Source organism: Lates calcarifer, linkage group LG5, assembly GCF_001640805.2.
Source record: "Lates calcarifer isolate ASB-BC8 linkage group LG5, TLL_Latcal_v3, whole genome shotgun sequence".
NCBI lineage: Eukaryota > Metazoa > Chordata > Actinopteri > Centropomidae > Lates > Lates calcarifer.
The window spans coordinates 5,008,478-5,031,711 of record NC_066837.1 but is presented as its reverse complement, the minus strand read 5'-3'; the positions used below and the strand labels follow the sequence as shown (position 1 = coordinate 5,031,711).

General features: G+C 40.6%; 1 protein-coding gene and 1 long non-coding RNA gene across 53 annotated transcripts in view; one reads left to right on the top strand and one right to left on the bottom strand.

Annotated features, from left to right (window-relative positions):
* mslnb (mesothelin b) overlaps positions 1–23,234 on the top strand; it is a 41,562-nt gene that overhangs the window by 17,182 nt on the left and 1,146 nt on the right. For 9 of the 50 annotated variants that reach the window (XM_051070436.1, XM_051070441.1, XM_051070438.1 and 6 more), the window contains 57 exons: positions 631–728; positions 903–922; positions 1,064–1,085; positions 1,197–1,224; positions 1,320–1,404; positions 1,493–1,639; positions 1,782–1,993; positions 2,178–2,281; positions 5,419–5,537; positions 5,649–5,819; positions 5,906–5,937; positions 6,237–6,334; positions 6,496–6,518; positions 6,674–6,695; positions 6,810–6,837; positions 6,933–7,017; positions 7,106–7,252; positions 7,395–7,606; positions 7,755–7,855; positions 7,944–8,062; positions 8,178–8,354; positions 8,444–8,475; positions 8,579–8,676; positions 10,181–10,203; positions 10,300–10,321; positions 10,412–10,439; positions 10,528–10,612; positions 10,729–10,875; positions 11,078–11,289; positions 11,398–11,498; positions 12,077–12,195; positions 12,283–12,438; positions 12,600–12,814; positions 12,951–13,036; positions 13,344–13,480; positions 13,575–13,700; positions 13,784–13,974; positions 14,254–14,342; positions 14,465–14,592; positions 14,739–14,866; positions 14,947–15,064; positions 15,558–15,776; positions 15,872–16,042; positions 17,276–17,425; positions 17,507–17,571; positions 17,674–17,803; positions 18,448–18,533; positions 18,631–18,760; positions 19,431–19,621; positions 19,806–19,896; positions 19,989–20,118; positions 20,199–20,389; positions 20,676–20,837; positions 20,927–21,063; positions 21,539–21,678; positions 21,775–21,869; positions 22,117–22,381. In XM_051070436.1, the coding sequence (XP_050926393.1) occupies positions 631–728; positions 903–922; positions 1,064–1,085; positions 1,197–1,224; positions 1,320–1,404; positions 1,493–1,639; positions 1,782–1,993; positions 2,178–2,281; positions 5,419–5,537; positions 5,649–5,819; positions 5,906–5,937; positions 6,237–6,334; positions 6,496–6,518; positions 6,674–6,695; positions 6,810–6,837; positions 6,933–7,017; positions 7,106–7,252; positions 7,395–7,606; positions 7,755–7,855; positions 7,944–8,062; positions 8,178–8,354; positions 8,444–8,475; positions 8,579–8,676; positions 10,181–10,203; positions 10,300–10,321; positions 10,412–10,439; positions 10,528–10,612; positions 10,729–10,875; positions 11,078–11,289; positions 11,398–11,498; positions 12,077–12,195; positions 12,283–12,438; positions 12,600–12,814; positions 12,951–13,036; positions 13,344–13,480; positions 13,575–13,700; positions 13,784–13,974; positions 14,254–14,342; positions 14,465–14,592; positions 14,739–14,866; positions 14,947–15,064; positions 15,558–15,776; positions 15,872–16,042; positions 17,276–17,425; positions 17,507–17,571; positions 17,674–17,803; positions 18,448–18,533; positions 18,631–18,760; positions 19,431–19,621; positions 19,806–19,896; positions 19,989–20,118; positions 20,199–20,389; positions 20,676–20,837; positions 20,927–21,063; positions 21,539–21,678; positions 21,775–21,869; positions 22,117–22,381 (6,644 nt within the window). Of the gene's footprint in view, positions 1–630; positions 729–902; positions 923–1,063; positions 1,086–1,196; positions 1,225–1,319; positions 1,405–1,492; positions 1,640–1,781; positions 1,994–2,177; positions 2,282–2,436; positions 2,556–2,666; positions 2,838–2,923; positions 2,956–3,614; positions 3,713–3,886; positions 3,907–4,048; positions 4,071–4,181; positions 4,210–4,304; positions 4,390–4,477; positions 4,625–4,766; positions 4,800–5,159; positions 5,264–5,418; positions 5,538–5,648; positions 5,820–5,905; positions 5,938–6,236; positions 6,335–6,495; positions 6,519–6,673; positions 6,696–6,809; positions 6,838–6,932; positions 7,018–7,105; positions 7,253–7,394; positions 7,607–7,754; positions 7,856–7,943; positions 8,063–8,177; positions 8,355–8,443; positions 8,476–8,578; positions 8,677–10,180; positions 10,204–10,299; positions 10,322–10,411; positions 10,440–10,527; positions 10,613–10,728; positions 10,876–11,077; positions 11,290–11,397; positions 11,499–12,076; positions 12,196–12,282; positions 12,439–12,599; positions 12,815–12,950; positions 13,037–13,343; positions 13,481–13,574; positions 13,701–13,783; positions 13,975–14,253; positions 14,343–14,464; positions 14,593–14,738; positions 14,867–14,946; positions 15,065–15,557; positions 15,777–15,871; positions 16,043–17,275; positions 17,426–17,506; positions 17,572–17,673; positions 17,804–18,447; positions 18,534–18,630; positions 18,761–19,430; positions 19,622–19,805; positions 19,897–19,988; positions 20,119–20,198; positions 20,390–20,675; positions 20,838–20,926; positions 21,064–21,538; positions 21,679–21,774; positions 21,870–22,116; positions 22,382–23,234 lie in introns of all 50 variants that reach the window. The other 41 variants (XM_051070452.1, XM_051070456.1, XM_051070457.1 and 38 more) reach the window with 32 other exon arrangements.
* Positions 2–9,803, bottom strand: LOC108887213 (uncharacterized). Of its 3 annotated transcripts, none has more exons than XR_001961576.1 (4): positions 9,711–9,803; positions 8,562–8,690; positions 8,286–8,345; positions 2–323 (listed from the first exon to the last, which is right to left on the bottom strand). It is a non-coding gene; the product is annotated as an uncharacterized LOC108887213 (long non-coding RNA). The 3 variants fall into 3 exon arrangements; XR_007813207.1 differs by having other exon boundaries at positions 8,562–8,666; XR_001961577.2 differs by lacking the exon at positions 2–323 and adding an exon at positions 3,127–3,307.

Sequence of the window (23,234 nt, the reverse complement as noted above, 5' to 3'; positions counted from 1 at the left end):
ACCACTGCTGCTGATTAATTCCAGCCAATTGTTTTTGTTTTGTTTTTCCTTTACATTAACCCCCTTCAATGAAAATCAAGTTTTCCACCTTGTTAAACTGTCCATAAAGGGCTTTTTATTTGATACGAGACATATTGTGATAGAAATAAGTATTCAACACCATGGATGAGCATTTCCTCCTTGGAACTGCAGTGAAACAATGACAGTCTTCAAAGCACATATTCAGACAGGCTGGATTTCATAAGTTGCATAACTAAGGAAACAATTCTTTCAGTCTGCGTGGTGGGACAAAAGAAAGCTGAGACCTCCAGCACAGAGCGAACCTGTCAGTACAGAGAGCGAGAGTTTGCATCAACACAAACACTAACTCTCTGTTAGCCACTGCCAGTTACATGCTAACATGCTAACAAACAACAGAAACAAGTACAAGATGCTAAGTACACTTAGCATAATGATGCGCCTGACAGTTGCCAATTTTGGTGCACAACAGACTCCTCATCTGAGTCTGGGTCTGACTGAGTTTCAGACATGTAGAACTGAGTCTCATTCATAGATGCAGAGTATTTTTCTGTACTTCCAAATGTGTCTATCAGGGAGTTTTAAATGTTTTTGTTGTTATTTGTGTGTCAGCTTTGAGCGGCTGTACAGTGCCATACCATCTCTGCCTGCGGACTTTGAGCCAGCCACCTGGGCTGGTATAAATGAACTGATCAACATCGCACCTGACGGTCAGTCTCTCTTTCTCACACACACATGAAAAAACAGGAGGACCATAAACACAGATTTATATAATTATATCATGATTGAGGTCTTCTCTCCGTTTTTAAAATAGTCATTTAATTGTAACTGTTATTATGTTTACATAATAGTTAACTAAATATTTTCTGTTTCCATTTGAACAGTGTGTGTGCCAGAGATCACGGTGAGGTTTCTCTGAATTAACTCAATTTATATTTCCAATTAATCTATTTGACATGTTTTGTAGCTCTTTATGAGTTCTATTGATAAACACTTGCACATATTTTTTTATATTATCTAAATGTATTAAATTTGTCATTCACAGTGCCCAGCAATCCACTTCAATGGTAAGAGCTCTTAGACGTACATCAGTGTTAAGCCTCATTTTATTACTCGATACATTATTGTGTTTTCAGAGCCTAAATCTCTTATTTTATTCTTTTGGTGCTATTTGACAGCTGCTGAAATCTGCAGAGGAATCGACAGGTATTTCATTTTTTATGATTTATATCCAGAATGATCTGAATTGTTGTAACAGTCTCTGTACTGATGTGTATTTACTAATTTACATGTATTCACAGCTCTGACCTGGAGTCTTACTTCAACACATCAGGCTCTATGGATGTCCCCTGTAATTTTACCCTGGAGAAATATGCATGTGCACGGGTGAGTCAAAATCAGGAGTGGCTTCTCTGCAACTTGCTGCCTGTTTGGCTAAATTACTAAATGAACACACACTCTGTCACACACACAGCTGGAGAACTTCACAGCCCATCAGCTGGTGTCTCTCCTGAAGTGTGACCTGCCTGGAAACAGCAGCCACTCTGACGTGCTGTGGAAGATGCTGCTCACTAAACTCTCCAATGTCTTGAACCCAGCTCTGGACATCCTGGCTAACATGGTCAGTAGCTTTTTAAACCCCTGATGAACATCCTCAGCTTCTTATTAAAATCCAAAAGTCCATAAAGTTTAAGAAAATGTGAGGCAGGACGTCTCCAGTCAATAGAATCTGTAGTGACTGAATAAACTGACCTTGCCCACAGTCTATGCCCATGGTTGGTCCATCAGCGTCTGAGGTTTTGGATGTGATTAGTGAGATCAGAGTGTCGATGCTGACCGATGAGCAGCTGATGAACAACAGAGAGATCAGGAAGTGGTTCTCTGAGCGCCTGAGCCCATTCCTGCCGTTTGCATCAGGAAGGTTTCTGCAGTGTCTGACCCACAGGAACATCAGCTGTCAGACGTACCAGCAGATGTAAGTAACCACCACAGGTTACCACAAGCTAATATGCTAACAGGCTAAACGAGCTAACAAGCAAATGAACCATCCTGGTTTTCCTTTCTGTCTCAGCTTCTTACACCTCTCCTGTCTTGTGGTGTCAAAATATTGTCACACTCTGCATTAACCATACGACCATTTCAACTCTTTTTGAACTCAGTGTCCAGATTTTGAGTCATCTCCAGTCACACATGACACCACCCAGACAGATGTCTGTCTACACACACTTCATCAAGGTTTTCCTGACCAGGAACCACACTGCAGGTAGGTGCTTACATTACCATGAAGACAGGTTGTGTAAGTTAAAAAGTAAAAGTATGAAGCAACATGAGTTAAAGTCTGTGATGGTTTAAAGTTAGCAGTATAGTTTCTTAGGCTAATTTCCTAACTATACATTCATTTCTGTGCATATGTTTCAGACCCCCAGTGTCTCTCCTCAGCCAATAACAGTGCAGAGTGGCTCAAAAACAACTTTGGCTTCTTCTCGAGATTCGCCACCGTCACAGAGTTCTACATGCTCAACCCACACTTCTCTGGAGTAAGTCTGGAAGACCTGAACACGCTGAAATACTTCATCTAAAACCGACTTCAGTGAGGCCTTAGGTATACTGTAAATAACGTATCCTCTCCTCTCTTGTGTCCTGTCCAGCTGGAGGTTCTTCACCTCTTGACTCCAAAACAAATAGCAGAGATGCTGTTGCTGCCTCTTCCTACTCCTCCAGAGAAAGATGTTGTTATCAACCAAGTGTTTGACTTCCTGATGGAGTCCCCTGAACAACTTCCAGAGGTCCTACACCATGTGGTTTTGCTCTCCAGAGAGGTAAAAGCTTTGTAATGATCATTTTTCAGCACACTCCTATCCTGTATGTTTAATTATGAAATATTTATTTATTATCTATTTCTCAGGTCAATCTGCCCTGTGGTGTCTACAAACACATGTAAGTACTTTCAGATCATTTCATAATTAACCACTGCTGCTGATTAATTCCAGCCAATTGTTTTTGTTTTGTTTTTCCTTTACATTAACCCCCTTCAATGAAAATCAAGTTTTCCACCTTGTTAAACTGTCCATAAAGGGCTTTTTATTTGATACGAGACATATCGTGATAGAAATAAGTATTCAACACCATGGATGAGCATTTCCTCCTTGGAACTGCAGTGAAACAATGACAGTCTTCAAAGCACATATTCAGACAGGCTGGATTTCATAAGTTGCATAACTAAGGAAACAATCCTTTCAGTCTGCGTAGCGGGACAAAAGAAAGCTGAGACCTCCAGCACAGAGCGAACCTGTCAGTACAGAGAGCGAGAGTTTGCATCAGCACAAACACTAACTCTCTGTTAGCCACTGCCAGTTACATGCTAACATGCTAACAAACAACAGAAACAAGTACAAGATGCTAAGTACACATATCATTCTGATACGTCTGCTAGTCACCAATTTTGGTGCACAACAGACTCCTCATCTGAGTCTGGGTCTGACTGAGTTTCAGACATGTAGAACTGAGTCTCATTCATAGATGCAGAGTATTTTTCTGTACTTCCAAATGTGTCTATCAGGGAGTTTTAAATGTTTTTGTTGTTATTTGTGTGTCAGCTTTGAGCGGCTGTACAGTGCCATACCATCTCTGCCTGCGGACTTTGAGCCAGCCACCTGGGCTGGTATAAATGAACTGATCAACATCGCACCTGGCGGTCAGTCTCTCTTTCTCACACACACATGAAAAAACAGGAGGACCATAAACACAGATTTATATAATTAAATCATGACTGAGGTCTTCTCTCCGTTTTTAAAATAGTCATTTAATTGTAACTGTTATTATGTTTACATAATAGTTAACTAAATATTTTCTGTTTCCATTTGAACAGTGTGTGTGCCAGAGATCACGGTGAGGTTTCTCTGAATTAACTCAATTTATATTTCCAATGAATCTATTTGACATGTTTTGTAGCTCTTTATGAGTTCTATTGATAAACACTTGCACATATTTTTTTTATATTATCTAAATGTATTAAATTTGTCATTCACAGTGCCCAGCAATCCACTTCAATGGTAAGAGCTCTTAGACGTACATCAGTGTTAAGCCTCATTTTATTACTCGATACATTATTGTGTTTTCAGAGCCTAAATCTCTTATTTTATTCTTTTGGTGCTATTTGACAGCTGCTGAAATCTGCAGAGGAATCGACAGGTATTTCATTTTTTATGATTTATATCCAGAATGATCTGAATTGTTGTAACAGTCTCTGTACTGATGTGTATTTACTAATTTACATGTATTCACAGCTCTGACCTGGAGTCTTACTTCAACACATCAGGCTCCATGGATGTCCCCTGTAATTTTACCCTGGAGAAATATGCATGTGCACGGGTGAGTCAAAATCAGGAGTGGCTTCTCTGCAACTTGCTGCCTGTTTGGCTAAATTACTAAATGAACACACACTCTGTCACACACACAGCTGGAGAACTTCACAGCCCATCAGCTGGTGTCTCTCCTGAAGTGTGACCTGCCTGGAAACAGCAGCCACTCTGACGTGCTGTGGAAGATGCTGCTCACTAAACTCTCCAATGTCTTGAACCCAGCTCTGGACATCCTGGCTAACATGGTCAGTAGCTTTTTAAACCTCTGATGAACATCCTCAGCTTCTTATTAAAATCCAAAAGTCCATAAAGTTTAAGAAAATGTGAGGCAGGACGTCTCCAGTCAATAGAATCTGTAGTGACTGAATAAACTGACCTTGCCCACAGTCTATGCCCATGGTTGGTCCATCAGCATCTGAGGTTTTGGATGTGATTAGTGAGATCAGAGTGTCGATGCTGACCGATGAGCAGCTGATGAACAGAGAGATCAGGAAGTGGTTCTCTGAGCGCCTGAGCCCATTCCTGCCGTTTGCATCAGGAAGGTTTCTGCAGTGTCTGACCCACAGGAACATCAGCTGTCAGACGTACCAGCAGATGTAAGTAACCACCATGGGTTACCACAAGCTAATATGCTAACAGGCTAAACGAGCTAACAAGCAAATGAACCATCCTGGTTTTCCTTTCTGTCTCAGCTTCTTACATCTCTCCTGTCTTGTGGTGTCAAAATATTGTCACACTCTGCATTAACCATACGACCATTTCAACTCTTTTTGAACTCAGTGTCCAGATTTTGAGTCATCTCCAGTCACACATGACACCACCCAGACAGATGTCTGTCTACACACACTTCATCAAGGTTTTCCTGACCAGGAACCACACTGCAGGTAGGTGCTCACATTACCATGAAGACAGGTTGTGTAAGTTAAAAAGTAAAAGTATGAAGCAACATGAGTTAAAGTCTGTGATGGTTTAAAGTTAGCAGTATAGTTTCTTAGGCTAATTTCCTAACTATACATTCATTTCTGTGCATATGTTTCAGACCCCCAGTGTCTCTCCTCAGCCAATAACAGTGCAGAGTGGCTCAAAAACAACTTTGGCTTCTTCTCGAGATTCGCCACCGTCACAGAGTTCTACATGCTCAACCCACACTTCTCTGGAGTAAGTCTGGAAGACCTGAACACGCTGAAATACTTCATCTAAAACCGACTTCAGTGAGGCCTTAGGTATACTGTAAATAACGTATCCTCTCCTCTCTTGTGTCCTGTCCAGCTGGAGGTTCTTCACCTCTTGACTCCAAAACAAATAGCAGAGATGCTGTTGCTGCCTCTTCCTACTCCTCCAGAGAAAGATGTTGTTATCAACCAAGTGTTTGACTTCCTGATGGAGTCCCCTGAACAACTTCCAGAGGTCCTACACCATGTGGTTTTGCTCTCCAGAGAGGTAAAAGCTTTGTAATGATCATTTTTCAACACACTCCTGTCCTGTATGTTTAATTAGAAAATATTTATTTATTATCTATTTCTCAGGTCAATCTGCCCTGTGGTGTCTACAAGCACATGTGAGTACTTTCACATGGTTTTCTGGTTTACCACTGCTGTTAGTGATTAATTCCAGCCAAATTTGTTTATTTATTTTCTTTACATTAACTCAGTATAACTATTTCACAGCAGATATTTTGACTTATCAAACAGGTGTGACTAATAATATCACTAACTGTTGCGTTGAAGTATTAACTGGAACTGAACCATTGTTAATGTTATTAGCTGATTCTCATTCATAGATACAGAGTATTTTTACATATCTTAAAACGTGCGTACAGGGGAGTTTTAAATGTTTTTGTTGTTATTTGTGTGTCAGCTTTGAGCGGCTGTACAGTGCCATACCATCTCTGCCTCCGGACTTTGAGCCAGCCACCTGGGCTGGTATAAATGAACTGATCAACATCGCACCTGGCGGTCAGTCTCTCTTTCTCACACACACATGAAAAAACAGGAGGACCATAAACACAGATTTATACAATTAAATCATAAATACAATTTAATCTTTTGACTGAGCTGAGATGGGATCCTCTGATTAAGACTGAATGACTGAATAGTTTCTGTTTCTATTTGAACAGCGTGTGCACCAGAGAATATCACGGTGAGATTTCTCTAAATTAACTCAGTTTATATTTACAATCAATCTATTTTACCTGCATTCTGTAGCTCTTTTCTGAATTTTGTTGATGAACTCCTTTAGCATTTTAGTTATATTATCTAAATTTATTAACATTTAATGTGATTTGTCATTCACAGTGCCCAGCAATCCATTTCAATGGTAAGAACTCTTTGACAAACATCAATGTTAGGCCTCATTTTACTACTGGTTACATCATTGTAAGTGTTTTCAGAGCTTATATTGTTTTGTTTTTCTTTTGTATCTGTTTCACAGCTGCAGAAATCTGCAGAGGAATCGACAGGTATTTCATTTTTTATGATTTATATCCAGAATGATCTGAATTGTTGTAACAGTCTCTGTACTGATGTGTATTTACTAATTTACATGTATTCACAGCTCTGACCTGGAGTTTTACTTCAACACATCAGGCTCCATGGATGTCCCCTGTAATTTTACCCTGGAGAAATATGCATGTGCACGGGTGAGTCAAAATCAGGAGTGGCTTCTCTGCAACTTGCTGCCTGTTTGGCTAAATTACTAAATGAACACACACTCTGTCACACACACAGCTGGAGAACTTCACAGCCCATCAGCTGGTGTCTCTCCTGAAGTGTGACCTGCCTGGAAACAGCAGCCACTCTGACGTGCTGTGGAAGATGCTGCTCACTAAACTCTCCAATGTCTTGAACCCAGCTCTGGACATCCTGGCTAACATGGTCAGTAGCTTTTTAAACCTCTGATGAACATCCTCAGCTTCTTATTAAAATCCAAAAGTCCATAAAGTTTAAGAAAATGTGAGGCAGGACGTCTCCAGTCAATAGAATCTGTAGTGACTGAATAAACTGACCTTGCCCACAGTCTATGCCCATGGTTGGTCCATCAGCGTCTGAGGTTTTGGATGTGATTAGTGAGATCAGAGTGTCGATGCTGACCGATGAGCAGCTGATGAACAGCAGAGAGATCAGGAAGTGGTTCTCTGAGCGCCTGAGCCCATTCCTGCCGTTTGCATCAGGAAGGTTTCTGCAGTGTCTGACCCACAGGAACATCAGCTGTCAGACGTACCAGCAGATGTAAGTAACCACCATGGGTTACCACATGCTAACATGCAGGCTACTGTCTTTAGTACAACTGAACAAAGTTCAGCTCAAATTAGAGCAAATTAATCATCCTGATTAATTAATTAATTAATTATTCTTCTGTCTGTGACTTTATTGTCAGACTGCAGGTATTTATTCACCAGTTTGATGACATGACCTTAAAACAGCAGCACATGGTCTTGAAGGATTTCGTCCTCCGTTTCCTGTCACAACCACACTCAGGTACTTGCTCCACTCTGAATGACAATAATGTTGTGACTATTTTCAGATCCATTTCCATGTATCTCTTTATCTCCATGGCTTGCTTCAGGTCCAGGATGTGTGAACGGCTCCATGGGCAGTGCAGAGTGGCTAATGGAGAATCTGGGTCCATTTTCACAGTTTTTGACTCTTGGAGAGCTGCTGCATCTCAACCCACGCTTCAACCCAGTGAGATTTCACTTTTGCAAACAACAAGGAATTAAAAGAAGGGGCCAGCACTGACATTACTTTGTCATTTTCAGCAATGATAAACTTTTTTCCCTGTTCCTTTACTCCTTTCTAGATGGAGGCCCTACGACTCCTGACTCCAAAGCAGAGTGCAGAGCTGCTTGTGTTGAGCCTTCCTAATCTTCCAGAGAAAAGCGTCATCATCAATATGCTGTTTGATTACCTGACTGAGCCTCCTGAGCATCAGAAGTTTTCCGAGTTCCTGTCCAACCTCGTCCCGCTCCTTCAAAGGGTAAAGAGAGAAATGTTATTTCTCTTTATTCAGAATTTTCATTTTGCACTGCTTGTTAAAGTAATCATCTTTGTTTTCTGTATTTCAAGGGAAACCTCTCCTGTTCATCATACGAAACACTGTAAGTTCATATCTAAATGTGTTGGAGGGTTTTCATAGAACAATGAATTAATCATTTTAATTATTACATTGTGACATTAATTCCACCTGTGTTGATGTTCCAGGTTTGCCAGAATGGACTTGGCCATGCCTATAGTTCCTCTTGATATAGCTTCAGTCATCACCTACAGCAAGATGGCCTTATCCAAACACCTGCCACCAGGTGAGAAGCACGGTCTGTAAAACAGCATTACACAGAAGTATGTAACAGATACTCTTTTTAGTGAGACATTTTAGTCTTTTGTTATTATTTTTCCCATTTTTTACCTTAAGTTTTCAGAAGATTTTTCAACTTAAAGGTTGGAAAAATCATCTGTAAAATTCAAACACAAGACTTATTGTTTCTTATGTCTGTACCACAATATAATCAAAATATTCCAGATGTCTTTTAAACAGATTCCCCCAAAATTCAGCTTGGTAATTTGGGATGTCATAAAACTTTGGGATCTCCATTTGAATATGAAAAATTCTGTGGGATTCAACATTATTTAGCTGCACAGCATACATTTGCAGTAAAACAAAAATTATAACTATAGGACCAATTTCTCTCTTGCTGGCTATACAATGAACGATTGCAAACAAACATTAAGTTGAACTGGGGAAAAGCTAACAAGCTTTATTATCTTTTTATCACAATACAGAGCGCAACATCAGTTACAGCTGTTTCAAAAATATATCTGACCAGTAACTTTAACTCTGTAGTCAAACCTGCTTATTTTACTGTTCCACTGCATACCTGAAACACAATTATCATATATTAACATATTTAGCAAATATAAACAATAATACTAATAAGCTCACATTGCACAAGCATATTAGTCCATTAAACATTGCAAAAATATCACTACATGTCATTTACAGTGTTTCCCTAACAACATGACTTCAGCGAATGACAACGTAAATATTTAAATAACAGCATTTCCCTCAAAACCTCAATTAAACAGCTTCAGTAAAGGTACATGTGCCGAGGAGCTACAGTTGAATTGAAAATATCAACAGTAAGGTCGCTATAGTTGCAATAAAAATGGTTGACAACACGGCAGCCATCTTGTTACACCGTTAACACGGAAGCTAGCAAAACTCGTTTCTCGCCTGACAAAACCCGCTATTTTCTACATCAAACTCAATAAAACAACGCAAACAAGGCTCTTAAGCTCATTAGAAATATGTTGTGATACGATAATACACACTACTAACCTGTTTTGTGAAGGAAAATGAGATACAGGAGATGCTAGCTTTGCGTAGTCTGCGGGCTGTTCTCGGTTTGAGGAGCGAAATGCTCACGCAGCTTAACTTCGATCAGCGTTCACCTGGGGAGACACTTCCTCTTGTGGCGCGGCGGCGCAATTACATTTAAAAAAAAAACCCTAATCAAAACCATTGTGTCAAATCTGGCGTTTTTCACAGATAAAAACATAAAATGACTTAACAACTGTGGCCATACATTTGTAGGTGTCACATGTACATGCGGTGTATAATCCAGTATGATCCCCATTATCAAAAGCTATATTATAGAGGAATTATGCAAGTTGATTCAAGTGGAAAGAGCTGATTCTGTGCAGCATCTGAGGTTGCCATCTTCCCTCACTGCACATAATGTATACTTGTCACTGAAATGTGTTAAAACTATACCAAGTAATTTGCATTTACTTGTGTCTTTATTATAGGTTGCATCATGTACAGTGGAGAGGTAATTACCTGTGATTTTTGGTTTGTTTTTTGTCTAAATATTGCTGACATTGTCTCATACTGGCCACATAACCATCTTAATTTTTTCTCCCTGTAGTGCAGTGTTACCATGACAAATGGTAAGTTGTCTAATTACCTAAAAAAATAGATTTAAAAAAATTTTGATGTTTGTAATCACCATGAATTGATTTATTGGTGTTTTTTCACAGAAACCGACATTTGTGTTGGAGTGAATAGGTGGGATTTATCTTATTTTGGGCTCCACACTTATGCCAAATATATTGTCAACAAAAGTTTGAGCTTCTCTTTCATTTTTAAACCACAGCACAATGGTGCAGCGCCTCCTCGACAGCGGGAAGATGAAGGGACGTTTCTGTGACTTTGCCGTTGAGGAATTTGCTTGCGCCTCGGTGAGACAACAAAACATCCAAGATCAACAACTGGTCCTAAACCTACCACTGTGCAAAACAATCAGTCAGTGCGTGTATTTTCTCACCTGTTGTGATTTTTCTGTTTCATCACACAGCTGTCAGCCTTAACAGCAGAGGATCTGGCAGCGATGCTGATGTGTAATCGCTCCTCCAACTCCAGCGGGTCCAGACCTGTGTGGAAGCTTCTCCTCTCCAAAGCCTCTCTTGTGCTTAATGAAGCTCTGGATCTTCTTGCCAGCAAGGTACAAATCAGCAATACTCCTAACTTTACCCTTTTTTTAACTGATAATTGCTATTTTATTTGGTTTGACGGTGTAGGTACAGAGCAGTTGCATCTATTAGACTGAAAAATACAACCATGTCATTTTTGCTCGCTGTGTCATCTGTGTGAAGTTGTTAAAATATCTGACCTAGACCCTGGACATTTTTTAATCTTTCTTGTAGACTCTGGACCCCCAGAATCCTGCATTGCCAATGATTCTGGACTCTATACGAGAAATCCGACTGGACGCCTTCAGCATAGCCAGCCTCAATAATCCTGCCTTCATCCAGCAGTGGTTCAACAGCCGGCTTCGCCCCTTCCTGCCTGCTGTTTCCCCTGACTTCCTGTCGTGTCTCACCACAAAGGGATTGAACTGCAGCACCTACCAACACATGTGAGCTGTGCAGCATTTATCACAGGAGCTTCTTGCACTTCTCCTGTCTTGTGATGTCAAAATGTTGTCACACTCTGCATTAACCATACAACTCTTTTTTGAACTCAGTGTGAAGATTTTGAGTCAGCTCCAGCCAGACATGACACTACCCAGGCAGATGTCTGTCTACACACACTTCATCAAGGTTTTCCTGACCAGGAATGACACAGGTAGGTGCTTAAAGAAAGGGTGGTGATATAAAATTAAAAGTGTGAAAGCAACATGTAAAAGTCTGTGCTGGTTCTTGGATCCCAGATGGATCTCTGCCAAGACCTTTGACCTTCATCACTTAAAAGTGAGGCCCAAATCTATACTCATGCCACATTCATGTGAAGTACAGGAAAACGTAGTAAAGGAAGTATTGAAAGGAAGTATGTGAACAGAAAAATATCCCTAATATGCTTGTTTTCATCAAGATCAAAGTACAGCTGAGGCCAACAACACCTTGGTGTTTCTGTGATATACTGTCATGACTTGAAGTGCTAGAAAAGTGTAATTATTCACCAATAAATGGCACAAAATGAAGAGGCTCCAAAGATCACCAAAGTCACTACTGTTCATCTTCTGGGGACCATAAAAATCATTGTTGAGATCACTGGTCTTTTCTTGAGATACCGGTACATCACATTACAACTACACCACAGTTAGCAGGGTTTCTTGTATATGGTGCATGCATAAAGTGCACAGAAGTACATGTCTCCTTCAGAGGAGTAAAGTTGTGTTTGTTCTGTGTGTTTTTGTGTTTCAGACCCCAGCTGTAGTTTACACACTAAAAACAGTGGAGAATGGCTGCAGATGAACCTGGGAGGTTTCTCCAGCCTCGTGTCCTTCCACGACATACAGATGCTCTACTCCAACTTCTCAGCGGTACCTTCTGTTGCATTGCATTTCCTGTTTTTTGTTTTGTTTTTTTGTCTTTGTTTTGACCATCTTTATATGTTTGTGTACCTGCAGATGGAAGCCTTGCCACAGCTGACAGTCAGACAGCTAGCAGAGGTGTCTGCCACACCTGGCCAGCTCACCTCTCCTGCCCAGGTCCAAATGGTGATGAATCACGTCCCCAGCCAACAACTCCCAGCCTTCTTTGATGACTTCTCACCTGCTATCATGGTGAGTGTGTGTCATACTTACAGACTTCCTACAAACATCAGTTCTAAATACACCCAAAAAATCCTGTTTCTTAAAGTCTGTCTGTAAAAAAAGAAAAAAACTTTATCACTTTACACTTTACCTACACTTTATCTTTGCTCTTTTTTTTCCTTTTTCTGCAGGGTCATGAAAACATGTTCTCCCCTCCAGTGAGGTCAGCCATGCTACAAGTTGTATTTGATCGCGCAAATCTCTCAGATCACTCAGTGAGTGACGCAGTTGTGTTGCTGTGGCTCCAAAAGCGACTGCGCCCCCTGCTGGTCAACCTGTCGCCGCAGCATGTTGCACCATTCTTTGGAATACTAACAGGAAGGAACTGCAGTATCGAGCAGCAGGGGTACGTGTAAATTGATGATGATGAAGTTGCCTCTGTGGATTTCGAATGCTACATATCAACGAATGTAGCCCTGTACCAGAAAAAACAAAAATTATTGTCGCATTTTAAATTTTATTTAATTTTATTTCTATTTCAGAGTAGAGGACCTGAATTCAACAATCTCATCTCTGAATGAAGATACAAAGAAAGAGATCTACAACCACATCATTCAGACTCTCAGAGGTAAAGAAATCACACTGAAAGAAAACTACTACCAGTTTTCATGGTGACATTTACAAAATAAAATGTCAAATAAGTCATCAGGATTATTATTAATCAATAAATACAAAAACAAACACAAATTTTTATACACAAACCCTTTCTTTTTAACACCATCAACAGCAGGTTTACAGTTAGCAAAATGAATGTTGTTTACTAAATTAACCACCTTTTATATATCATCTCTGAAACCAAGCTTTCACCCTTCACTTTAAGTCGGCAAATGAAAGTCTGGTCTACAGCTGACCTCTTTCACTCCCCTTCATTCTAGGACCAGTACCTCTCCGCTGCTATGGCGACAACTACAACCACAGTTTCTACAGTTTCATGGAACGTTCATTCATGGGATTCCAGTTCCCCAACCTGACCACATTCCTGTCGCTCATGCCTCATGACAGAATGCATCAGGTATGTGTTCAGAAATAAGAGGGGTGTGTGAAGAGAACTGTAGAAAACAAATCAGGACAAGGAGAATGACTCATTTTAATTGTTGTTCTACTAGTTGGTGAACTCCATGCCTCCTTCAGCTGTGGGGGATCTCCTCCGTCGCCCTGATGTTGTTGACAATGACGCACAGCTCTGTGTGCTCTACAACAACTACGTCCAGATACAAACGTTCCTGGAGATCGTACGTACCGCACTCACAAACACACAAAGAAATGCCAACACACTGTGATGATATAACCACATTACTGTGTGTATTCACTACAGGAGTCTCTCCCAGAGGTGGTGGGGCAGCCCACATTGCCTTGCGTCTGGCCCATGGCCCTTAGAAGCTCCAAGAGGTCAGAGGTCAACACTTGGTTTGACCGAAGCCTCCACAACTACCTGGTCTTCCTCACCAAGAGTCTGATCAGCCCCAGCATCACATACAACGCCACGTGTCTGGCCTTCCAAAAGCTGTATGTATGCTTTAGTTTTATGATTAGACAGGCAAAGAATTAATTATTAAAATGAAAAATACACACAAGTACAGCCACATGATAATATTCCGGTAACCCCACCCACATCAATTCTCCCCCCCCAACTCCTCCAGGCAAAAGCAGTACAACGCAAACACATAAATTCATTTTAAATATTACAGATTTTAAAGGGAGGTGCACAACACCAACTGTCCAGTAGGATGACTTCTTACCATCCGTCATCATTTTTAAATCAAATTTCATTTTGTGTTGTTTCAGCGTTTCAGTTCTTGGTGAATACAACTACACCGCTGCAGACTTCGTGAGGCAAGATGTGTTCAGCACCATCAGGGTCTACCTCACCTCAGGTCAGTCTTCAGAATAGCACATATATATATATATATATATATATATATATATATATATTCTTTATTTATTCCTCTAGTCAGTACAAATTCTCCACTGAAATATTTGCTTTTTATCATTGTAGCGACGGTGCCAAGGTGTTACAATCCGAGCGACCCAGAACTAAACTCTACAGCCTGGTTTGCTGAGTACATCGGTCCTTTCATACCCTTCCTCACGCTGGAGGATCTTCAGTCGTTTGGATCAGCAGAGGTAACGGAACATATTCTTAAACTACAACTCAGGTTTTGTTCACTAGGATTGAAATTAATGAATATTAATGAAATAAGTGATGATAGATGGATGAATGATGTGCAGACTAGCTTGTTAATGTTCATACCCCTCCTTCCTCTCTGCAGGTTATCCAGGTGTTCACAGTGAACCCTCTGAATATCGCCCTCCTCAACCACTCCGCCTTACCTCTCAACCTCACCAACTACTACACTGAGCTTGTTTATCAGCAGGACAGCAACTTCAACCCCTTATAGTGAGTCTGAACCCATGTAATGTGTTAAACCCTCCAAATGTGTTTTATCCTTAATCAATGTTCTCTCTCTCTCTCTGTAGCCTGCCTCTGCTGTTTCGGTGTGTCGCTCCTGGTCAAGCCTTCGTGCAGCTGAATGCAGAAGAAAGTATGATAGTGCTGCACAACCTGACCACTCTCTGTACAAACCTGGACCCGCAGGTAATAAAAATACACAAAACAGACATGCATTAGCAGCACAGATTTCTACTAACAAGGAAACATTTGTTTTAAACTGTTGCACCTACAACTGGTGCTTACAGCTGTTGCAATCTACTGTATGTCAGTGGACAGAATAACATGATAACTTGTGCACCAACGAGAGCTTATCTCCTTTTACCTTAAAGCCATGAACTTATCAATCACCCTTCATTTACTGTGATAAACAAGAGAGACATAAGAGAGCTTCTATAGGAGGAAACTGAACTTTGAACCTCAGTTTGGACTGAAAAAGTAACAAGACCTAGGGAGTTGAGAATTTCAGCATGTTAAAAGACCCTGGTGAACCTTCTTTGTTTGGTGAAAACATTTTGGTAGCTCAAGGTGCAAATGTAGGGCTTCGAAGAGTACCACATTGTACATGTATGTGGTTCTGCCCCAGGAACAAGTCTTTGTACACTCTGAAACTGCTGACATTTTGCTTTGGTCATTGTAGGTTGCTGCAGCTTTGGCGAGTAACTTTGGTGACAACATTGATTCCACGGCCATTTCTGCCCTGGGCAAGGAAAGCATCGGCATTTCCACAGGCCAGCTCAAGACAATAAAGCCTAAGGACCTCTTTGATTCCTTGACCATCCTCAGCACTGTTAATGGCTGGAACTCAGGTCAGGCCAAGGCCATTATCCAGAGTCTGATGTCTTCAGGGTTCCTGCAGGTAGCTGCTGTCTGTTTGTCACTGTGCGTTTTACTGAATTTTAACTTGAATTTTCATGTTCTCATCTGTGTGTCACCCCCTCTTCCTCTCACCAGATCAACAGCATGTCATCGCTGTTTACACTGGGCTCTCTTATTGTGGGTGTTCCTGCTGGAGTGTTCACCACCATCAGTGGCTCCCAGCTTATTTCTGCATCTCAAAATCCTTCATTCCTGACATACTTCTTGACAGTTCCACAAGTTGTCAGAGAGACCTATGTTACTCAGGTATGACCATTTCTGCTGCTTTTGCCCTGAATATCAGTCTTATTTATATATTCAAAAATCACATAATTGCACCAGAGAATATTTCCAATTTGCAAAACATGACATCCTGTATCTTTGGACCCTTGATTCAGTTGAGAAATTTCAGATTTACAGACAAGCAAAATGAAAAAGGCACATCCTCCCACAGGGTCATGGTTCATTTTTGCCTTTAAGTCGCACCAGTGGAGCACTAGGATTATGGTATAATGAATGAATATATGGTACAATGAATGTAAACCATGTTAAATTGTGAATGCTTATGATCAAAGGCTGAGGCATGAAGGCCAAATGTTTATGTGTTATATATGTGTGAACCAGGTCGATGTGCAGGGAGCTCGATAGGAAATAACAAGTTATCAATGTGCCAATTGGAGTCTCGGAGGGAAATCTAGTGGGGTGCAGTCATGTGAACAAAGCTGATATAAATGTTACTCTTATATTGGTCTTTCAGCTCCAATTTCATTTTAAGACAACCTCTCGGCTTCAACAGGATCACTCAGATTACACTCTGCTGTGAAATTAGGGTCAAAATTAGTTATCAAGGATGCACCAATGCACACTTTGGATAAGCATGTACAATGTCAAGGTTAACTCCTGGGTTTGAATCTGGCCTTATCTGCATGTCATTCCCACTCTCTCTCCCACAGTTCCTGTCTCTCACAAGTCATATATCATGCAGTATAGAGTTACTGGTGTGCTACCTAAACCTACATCCTGTTTGATATTTAATCACAACTGCATGCAGATGATCATAAACCTGTGTCATGTATGTATGATCATGAATACAGGGATATAATTAACCAGGCTCCTCATGCAAATATGATCAAAACCAGAATAAGAGTCAAAACCTTGATATTAATGTGTTTGTAAACACATGTTGTAAACACATAGTGAAATGGCTGGTGCACAATTTGGATGTGATGTTCCCAATAGTTTTATGTGTGTATGTGTAGAAAAGCTCAAGAAACAGCTGGTTGCAAGATGTTAAGTCCAGCATACCTGAAGTTCATTTGATTGATGATGATGATGATTTGGTCTGTTGTAAGCCTCTATTGAACACTACCTGGATTCTAGAGATTCTGGTTTTCCTGATTTATACAACACACAATAATCATGTGACATATGAATAGCTGGAATGTCCAATTTGTATACATGTAAAGAGTTGAACATAGCGTATCAACTATCTTGTCCCAGATCATAAAAGTGAACAGCAACAGTGAGACGATCATACAGAATGTTCCAGATGAAATGGCTACTGAGATCCCTCGAACTATGCTGCTGGGCTTCTCAAATAACAACAGCGTTATCAAAAGGCTGAACAAGAAGAAATGGAAAAAGCAGCAGGTAAGAGGATACGGTGAAAAACACAGTTTTGTACTCAACACACCTGCTGTATGTCATTACAAACCATATGTCTCCCTTTAGGTTGAGTTATTCTTCGATGTAATTGCTGTGGAAGGCTCAACCACAGAGCTGGGAGGTGTAAACAAGTGAGTTTTGAAGAAGTTTTGGTCAGAAAATGTCCTGCATCTGGATTTCAGTATACATAACATACTCTGTGTGTGTGTGTGTGTGTGTGTGTGTGTGTGTAGTTTGTCATCCTCTGTGCTGCAAGGGTTCACCTGCACCACAGTGAGGACTGTTAAAAAGGTGCAGATCAAGAAGCTGATCAAAGCCTGTCGGAGGAGAGGCAACAACAAGGTCTTACTGGCGGAAACTCAGGTGAGAGACTTCGAGAGTGTGTGTGTGTGTATCAGTGTGAGCACTGATTTGGTGATTTGCAAGTCAAAAAACATCAAGGTTAAAACCAGGCTAAATTTGGATCTAGATTGTGTACTTAAACTATATCTATCATACACGTATAACCATTTGATGCACTTAAAGCAACATTATGTAACTATTTTACCTTAAAACAGCTTCAAAATCATCTTCATTGTACACTGACTTGTAATAGGGAGAATGTTGCCCAAACCGCCCAAGCAACTGTTCTTGCTCTGTGTAACTTTGGTGAGCCTCTGAGAAGAGTGTAACTGGAAGTGTGTGAGTGATAGTCAGCAGCTAAAACTGCTGGAATCAGGTCCAATAATTTCAAGAGGAATGCTGATCAGTTAAAAAGCGAATAAAAAGCCCAGCATTCATCTCCAATACCCAGCGAGGAGAGCTGTATAACATGTAAAGCAGGTCATTACTACGTCTCATTGAAATGCTGTTGAAACAAGATGTCTGGGTTGCACTGTACGTAAAAGTTTCTCTTTTAAACCAGAGTTAGTTCAGTTTTTAACCTTTTCCACCTTCAAATAACCAAATCACTGCTTACTGCTGCAGTAAAGGAGAGATTCTGACTTTCTGTATTATCTCACCAACAGCTGACTTGCATGTACAACTACATTAAAGCAGACTCAGATGTCACCAGCTTTGACCTCTATCCTCCTGATGTGCTGCTGTACTACGAGTGAGTTTAAATTTATTTCTGTTGGACCAAAGGTAAAAACAAGTTCTGTTACAGTAATGTCTGTATTACTTACTGTTTCCCTTTCCTCTCTCTTCAGTTACACTCTGGTGCCACGGGCCAGCTGCAGGTCCTATTTCGAACAGCTGGCAGATGCAGACTTCTCTGTCTTCTCCTCTGCCCTCAGTTACAAACGTACTGCTCTGTTTAATAATGCCAGGAGCTGCCTCGTGAGTCCCCGAACAATAAACAATACGTTACATCTCTTCCTGTAACCTATTACAGGAGCTGTTTGTAAGTTTTGCTGTTGCTACATAGATGATGTTAGCAGCAGCAGTTAACAGCTGTTTACTAACCAATCTAGAAGAAGTGCTGTGAGTTCAGCATCAAAATTCATTCCTTTAATCTCCAAGAGCTGTCTACGGCAGTGGAAAGCAATGGCAATGTTTTGCTTCTAGTTCTATCACTTCTTTTCTTCCACTGAAGTTAGCACGCAAACCAGCTAGCCCTGGCCCAGCCGTCCCGTCTCATCACTTTCCAATGCGGCAGTCTGCCCTGAGGAAGTGGCGCTCCTCAGAGGGTGTATCTCAATCTCAAACACAACAATGGCTGAAGCTCTTGGCAAGACACCACATTTTGCAGCAGAGAAACTTACAAACAACCCCTTTAAACTAAATCAAAATGCAGCAGGGATCAGTTCACTGATCTGTTCTGCTCATCTGATTCCTAATCTATTATTTTTATATTCATATTTATATGCAAAATTAAGAGTTACTCCAGGAAAATATACTGAACAGTACAAACACACAACCCACATAAACTATTAGGAATAAATGTCATAGCACACTGAAAATACTGAAAGTGTCAACATTGTAATCCTGTTCTTTTTTATTTTCTAAGGGTATAACAAACACGAGTTTGACGAAGGACGATATAATGGTGTTGGGAAACATGTGCTGCACTCTGGATGGGTCCTACATCGAGAACTCTGACTCGTCCATTTTAGAAAAACTCAATAACTGCCCAGATCTCAACGATGGCCAAGCTTCTGCTGTTCAAACCCTGCTGCTGAGCGGGAAAACACAGTACGGGTATGTCAACAGCAGCAATACAGCACAGATCATAAAACATTGTTATTGCAGATTTATTTCTTACCAGTCTTCCTCTGTTTCTTTCTACAAAGGGTCAAAACTGAAAAGTAATTAAATATGGGCGCTTGATTCATTTTCAGTGTTATACACTCGTTTTACACTCTTTTTTTTTTTTAATAACAAGGGTTCCATCAACATGGAATGAACAAACTCTGCAAGACCTTGGGATGTTACCGCTGTATATGAAATCAGCTTTCTATGACAACTTTGACAAAGTAAGCATCACATGAATACATGAACATCTGGTTGCATTATCTGTATAGTGTTGGACCAAGGTTTTTTTGAAACGTTGTTTGTTTAATTCCAGAAAACGAAGCGAAGGTTCTTGAAGTTCTTCTTGAAAGTTCTCAAGAAAAACGGAGTGGGCAGGCGGAAGAAGAGGATGCTGAAGAGAGAAATAAGAAAGTCCATCAGAAATAAGGCAAAGCGATCCATAGGTCAGTCTCTCACTTTTCTTCTCTGCTAGTTTTTTCATCATGACTTGACTATTTTAACAATTTTTTTTCCTGTGTTGTAGTCAATGAGTGCACTGTAGGAACGATCACCCAGGTGACTATCAGTGATGACACGTTCCCCTTCGATTATGACGACATAAATCAGTTCAACTGCTGTCTCAGTGCCGCCACTGTTCAAGAAAACTTGGATGCCATTACTACCAAGGTGGACCAGGAGGAATACCTCATGATTGTTCTCAGCAAGCTGCAAGAGGTAGGGGACAGGAGCCAATCGAGCTGACTTTGTATGGAATCATGTGACTTATATGATCAATACTCACCCTTAATTATTCTTTGTAATTAATTAAGTGTCCCTATAACAACCAACAAAAGGTAAAAAGATGGGTCTTAAAAAACTGGTCTTAATCATATCAGAGGATGCTGACATGACATGAGTAGCTCATTTGTGTTTTCTCTACATTTCTTCTCTTCGCTTTTTGTGTCTACATGACTCTCATTCTGATTCTCTGCCAAGTGATGGTGTCCTTTTACATTTATAGGCTTATGCTGCCAGCTCTACCATCCCAGAAGACCAGGTTCAGCTCTTAGGCCCAGCGTCTCGTTTGGCCACTGTTGACAACATCAACACGTGGAGTATCACTCAGATCGACACACTCTCTTCTTTGATGGACTCGTCAAATGGGGAATGGGACCCGAGTCTGGTGAGCAAACGAGTAGAGTAAAGTGTGTCGTGCCATGTGTGCATATATTCTCAGGTGTTTTTAATGAATGCATGTTTCTTCTCATCCAGGCTAGAGCCATCATCTCTAAGTATCTGAGCGTGGCGGGGAATAAACTCGGCAGCACAGAGCTCAACACCATCGGAGGAGCCAATCTGTGCTCCCTGGACGTCAACGTTTTGAAGAACATTTCCCAACAAAGCCTCAAGTAAGAAATCAGGGTCATGATACCAGTATCATGACATTAAATCCAAACAGTGTTTACCAATGGTGCTTGTGAAATCAACTGGGTATGATTTCAGAAGGGTTGAGTCAGGGATCTTCAATTCCTCCACTTATATTAGTCTATTTATGATTAAGTTGGTTAATTTACCTTCATAATAATGGTCTATCAGTGCATTATCCTAAATTAGTTTCTGTGGTAGATAATGCATTTATATCTGTGCCTTACTGAGAATATTTCTTCCTTAAGCAGAAAAATTAAGGATGATCTGGTGCATATGAATGTCACTAAGCCATTATGGTGTTACACAAAGTTCAATAATCATTTAAGGAAACTGTGTGTGGGATCTTCATTTATGTTATGGTTTTCATGCCCCACTGTGCTTTGACGTTTTGTGGATGTGCATACAGGTATTCTTACCCATTTCTCGTCTCTTACTCTGTGTGTCTGTGTCTTGCAGAGAGGCCAACGCCCTCACAGTGTCCAACTGCACCATAGAGAAAAAGAAAGAACTGTTCAACATTGCAGAACAAGCGTTTTCCGGAAGCACACGAGCAACTGCCACCTTATCCTCCTACCAGCTCACAAAAACGTATTTGGGTAGGCAAACATACACACACACACACACACATACATCCATACTGCATACAGAAAACTTGATTTGAACTCACTGTTCATTTCTTTGCTGACCTGCAGAGGGTGCATCTTTAGAGTATATCAAAAGTTTGGTGTCCTTAAATGTCAGCATGGACATGGCTATCTTCACCAGTCTGCAGGAGAATGTTGTACTGGTAAGTGGTGTGTGTGCGTGTGTTTATGTGTGTATGTGTGTGTGTCTTTGTAATTTTGCTGCCAAATAAAAAAGAATGAAGTACTTGTACTCTGTTGCTGCCATCTGCATACACAGTTGTACCTGTGTACAACATAGCTGATATCAATTAGTTTTTATTCTCTGCTGGATTAAAAAATAAGTTTGTGTGCATGTTTTGGACAATTATTAACTAAACTGACTAAATTTCTCTGCTTTGCTCTCCTTAGAATCTGACTGTTAATGAAGTTAAAGATCTTCTTGGGACCAACCTGCCCGAATTGAAGTCTTATGAAAATGAAACGCTGGTACAGACCTGGGTCCGCAGCCAGCTGCAGTCAGAGCTTGACACGCTGGGAATAGGGATTAATGGAGGAAGGGCTAACCCCACAACCACCACCAAATCTCCCTCTACCACCACCAGCACCTCATCATCAACCTCAACAACCACTGCTGGGTCTGGATCCAGCAGCTCCACGACCTCTACCACCACAGGTGAGTACTGAATGAGGTACAAATACTGTTACTGTTAGTGAAACTCCTCCCCCAAACATCATAAACATTGCAAGAGTTGTATAAAACATAATGATAATGCTTTAAAATCTTAAAGGGAATTAGCTAATTTAGCTTGAGGGGAGTTTGTAGTTCATTCTATCTAAATGTGCATGGTACCTGAAGCTAGTTTGGCCAAGATTAAATGGGATATCTGAGGTTAAGTGGTTATTGGTTTGTGTAAGGTTTAAATGAGGAGGAAATGTGAGGGTCCATCTCAGAGAGCAAACATAAGCTTGAAATTTGAAATCTGTCTTTTCATGATAAAGCTTAATATGTACAGAATATCTCTGTAATCAAGCTGACTGAACAATAGTTTTATGGTTAGAGGAAGGCGATCAATATTAGTTTAGCAACCGTAATCAGGCCTGTAGCCCATCAAGCTTTGCATTTCTCCACATGATGAAATAAAGCAGCAGGCATGGGGCTGTAGTAAGACAGACACTCTCTGTTTGGAGGTTGGTGTCTCTTTTTTAACCTTTCTAAAACCAATAATGCAAGAGCGAAGGATGAAATTAATTGTTATGCTCAGACATGAGCCGCAAACATTAGCAATCCCGGCTAACTAGCATACCATAGTAACCCATTACTTCTAAGGCCAAGGAGAATTTCATATCATGTTATTTTTGGTTACAGGTTACATTAAAAAAATCTTTTGTGATAGTGTAGTATTTCTCGCTGTGGAAGCTACTTGTTTTAAAACAAGTCAGCTTGAAACATCAACAAGTTTCAACAGCTTTTGTTTTTCAACCAACTCATGAAGCTAACGTTAGCTTAATTAGCTGGCTAAGTAGCT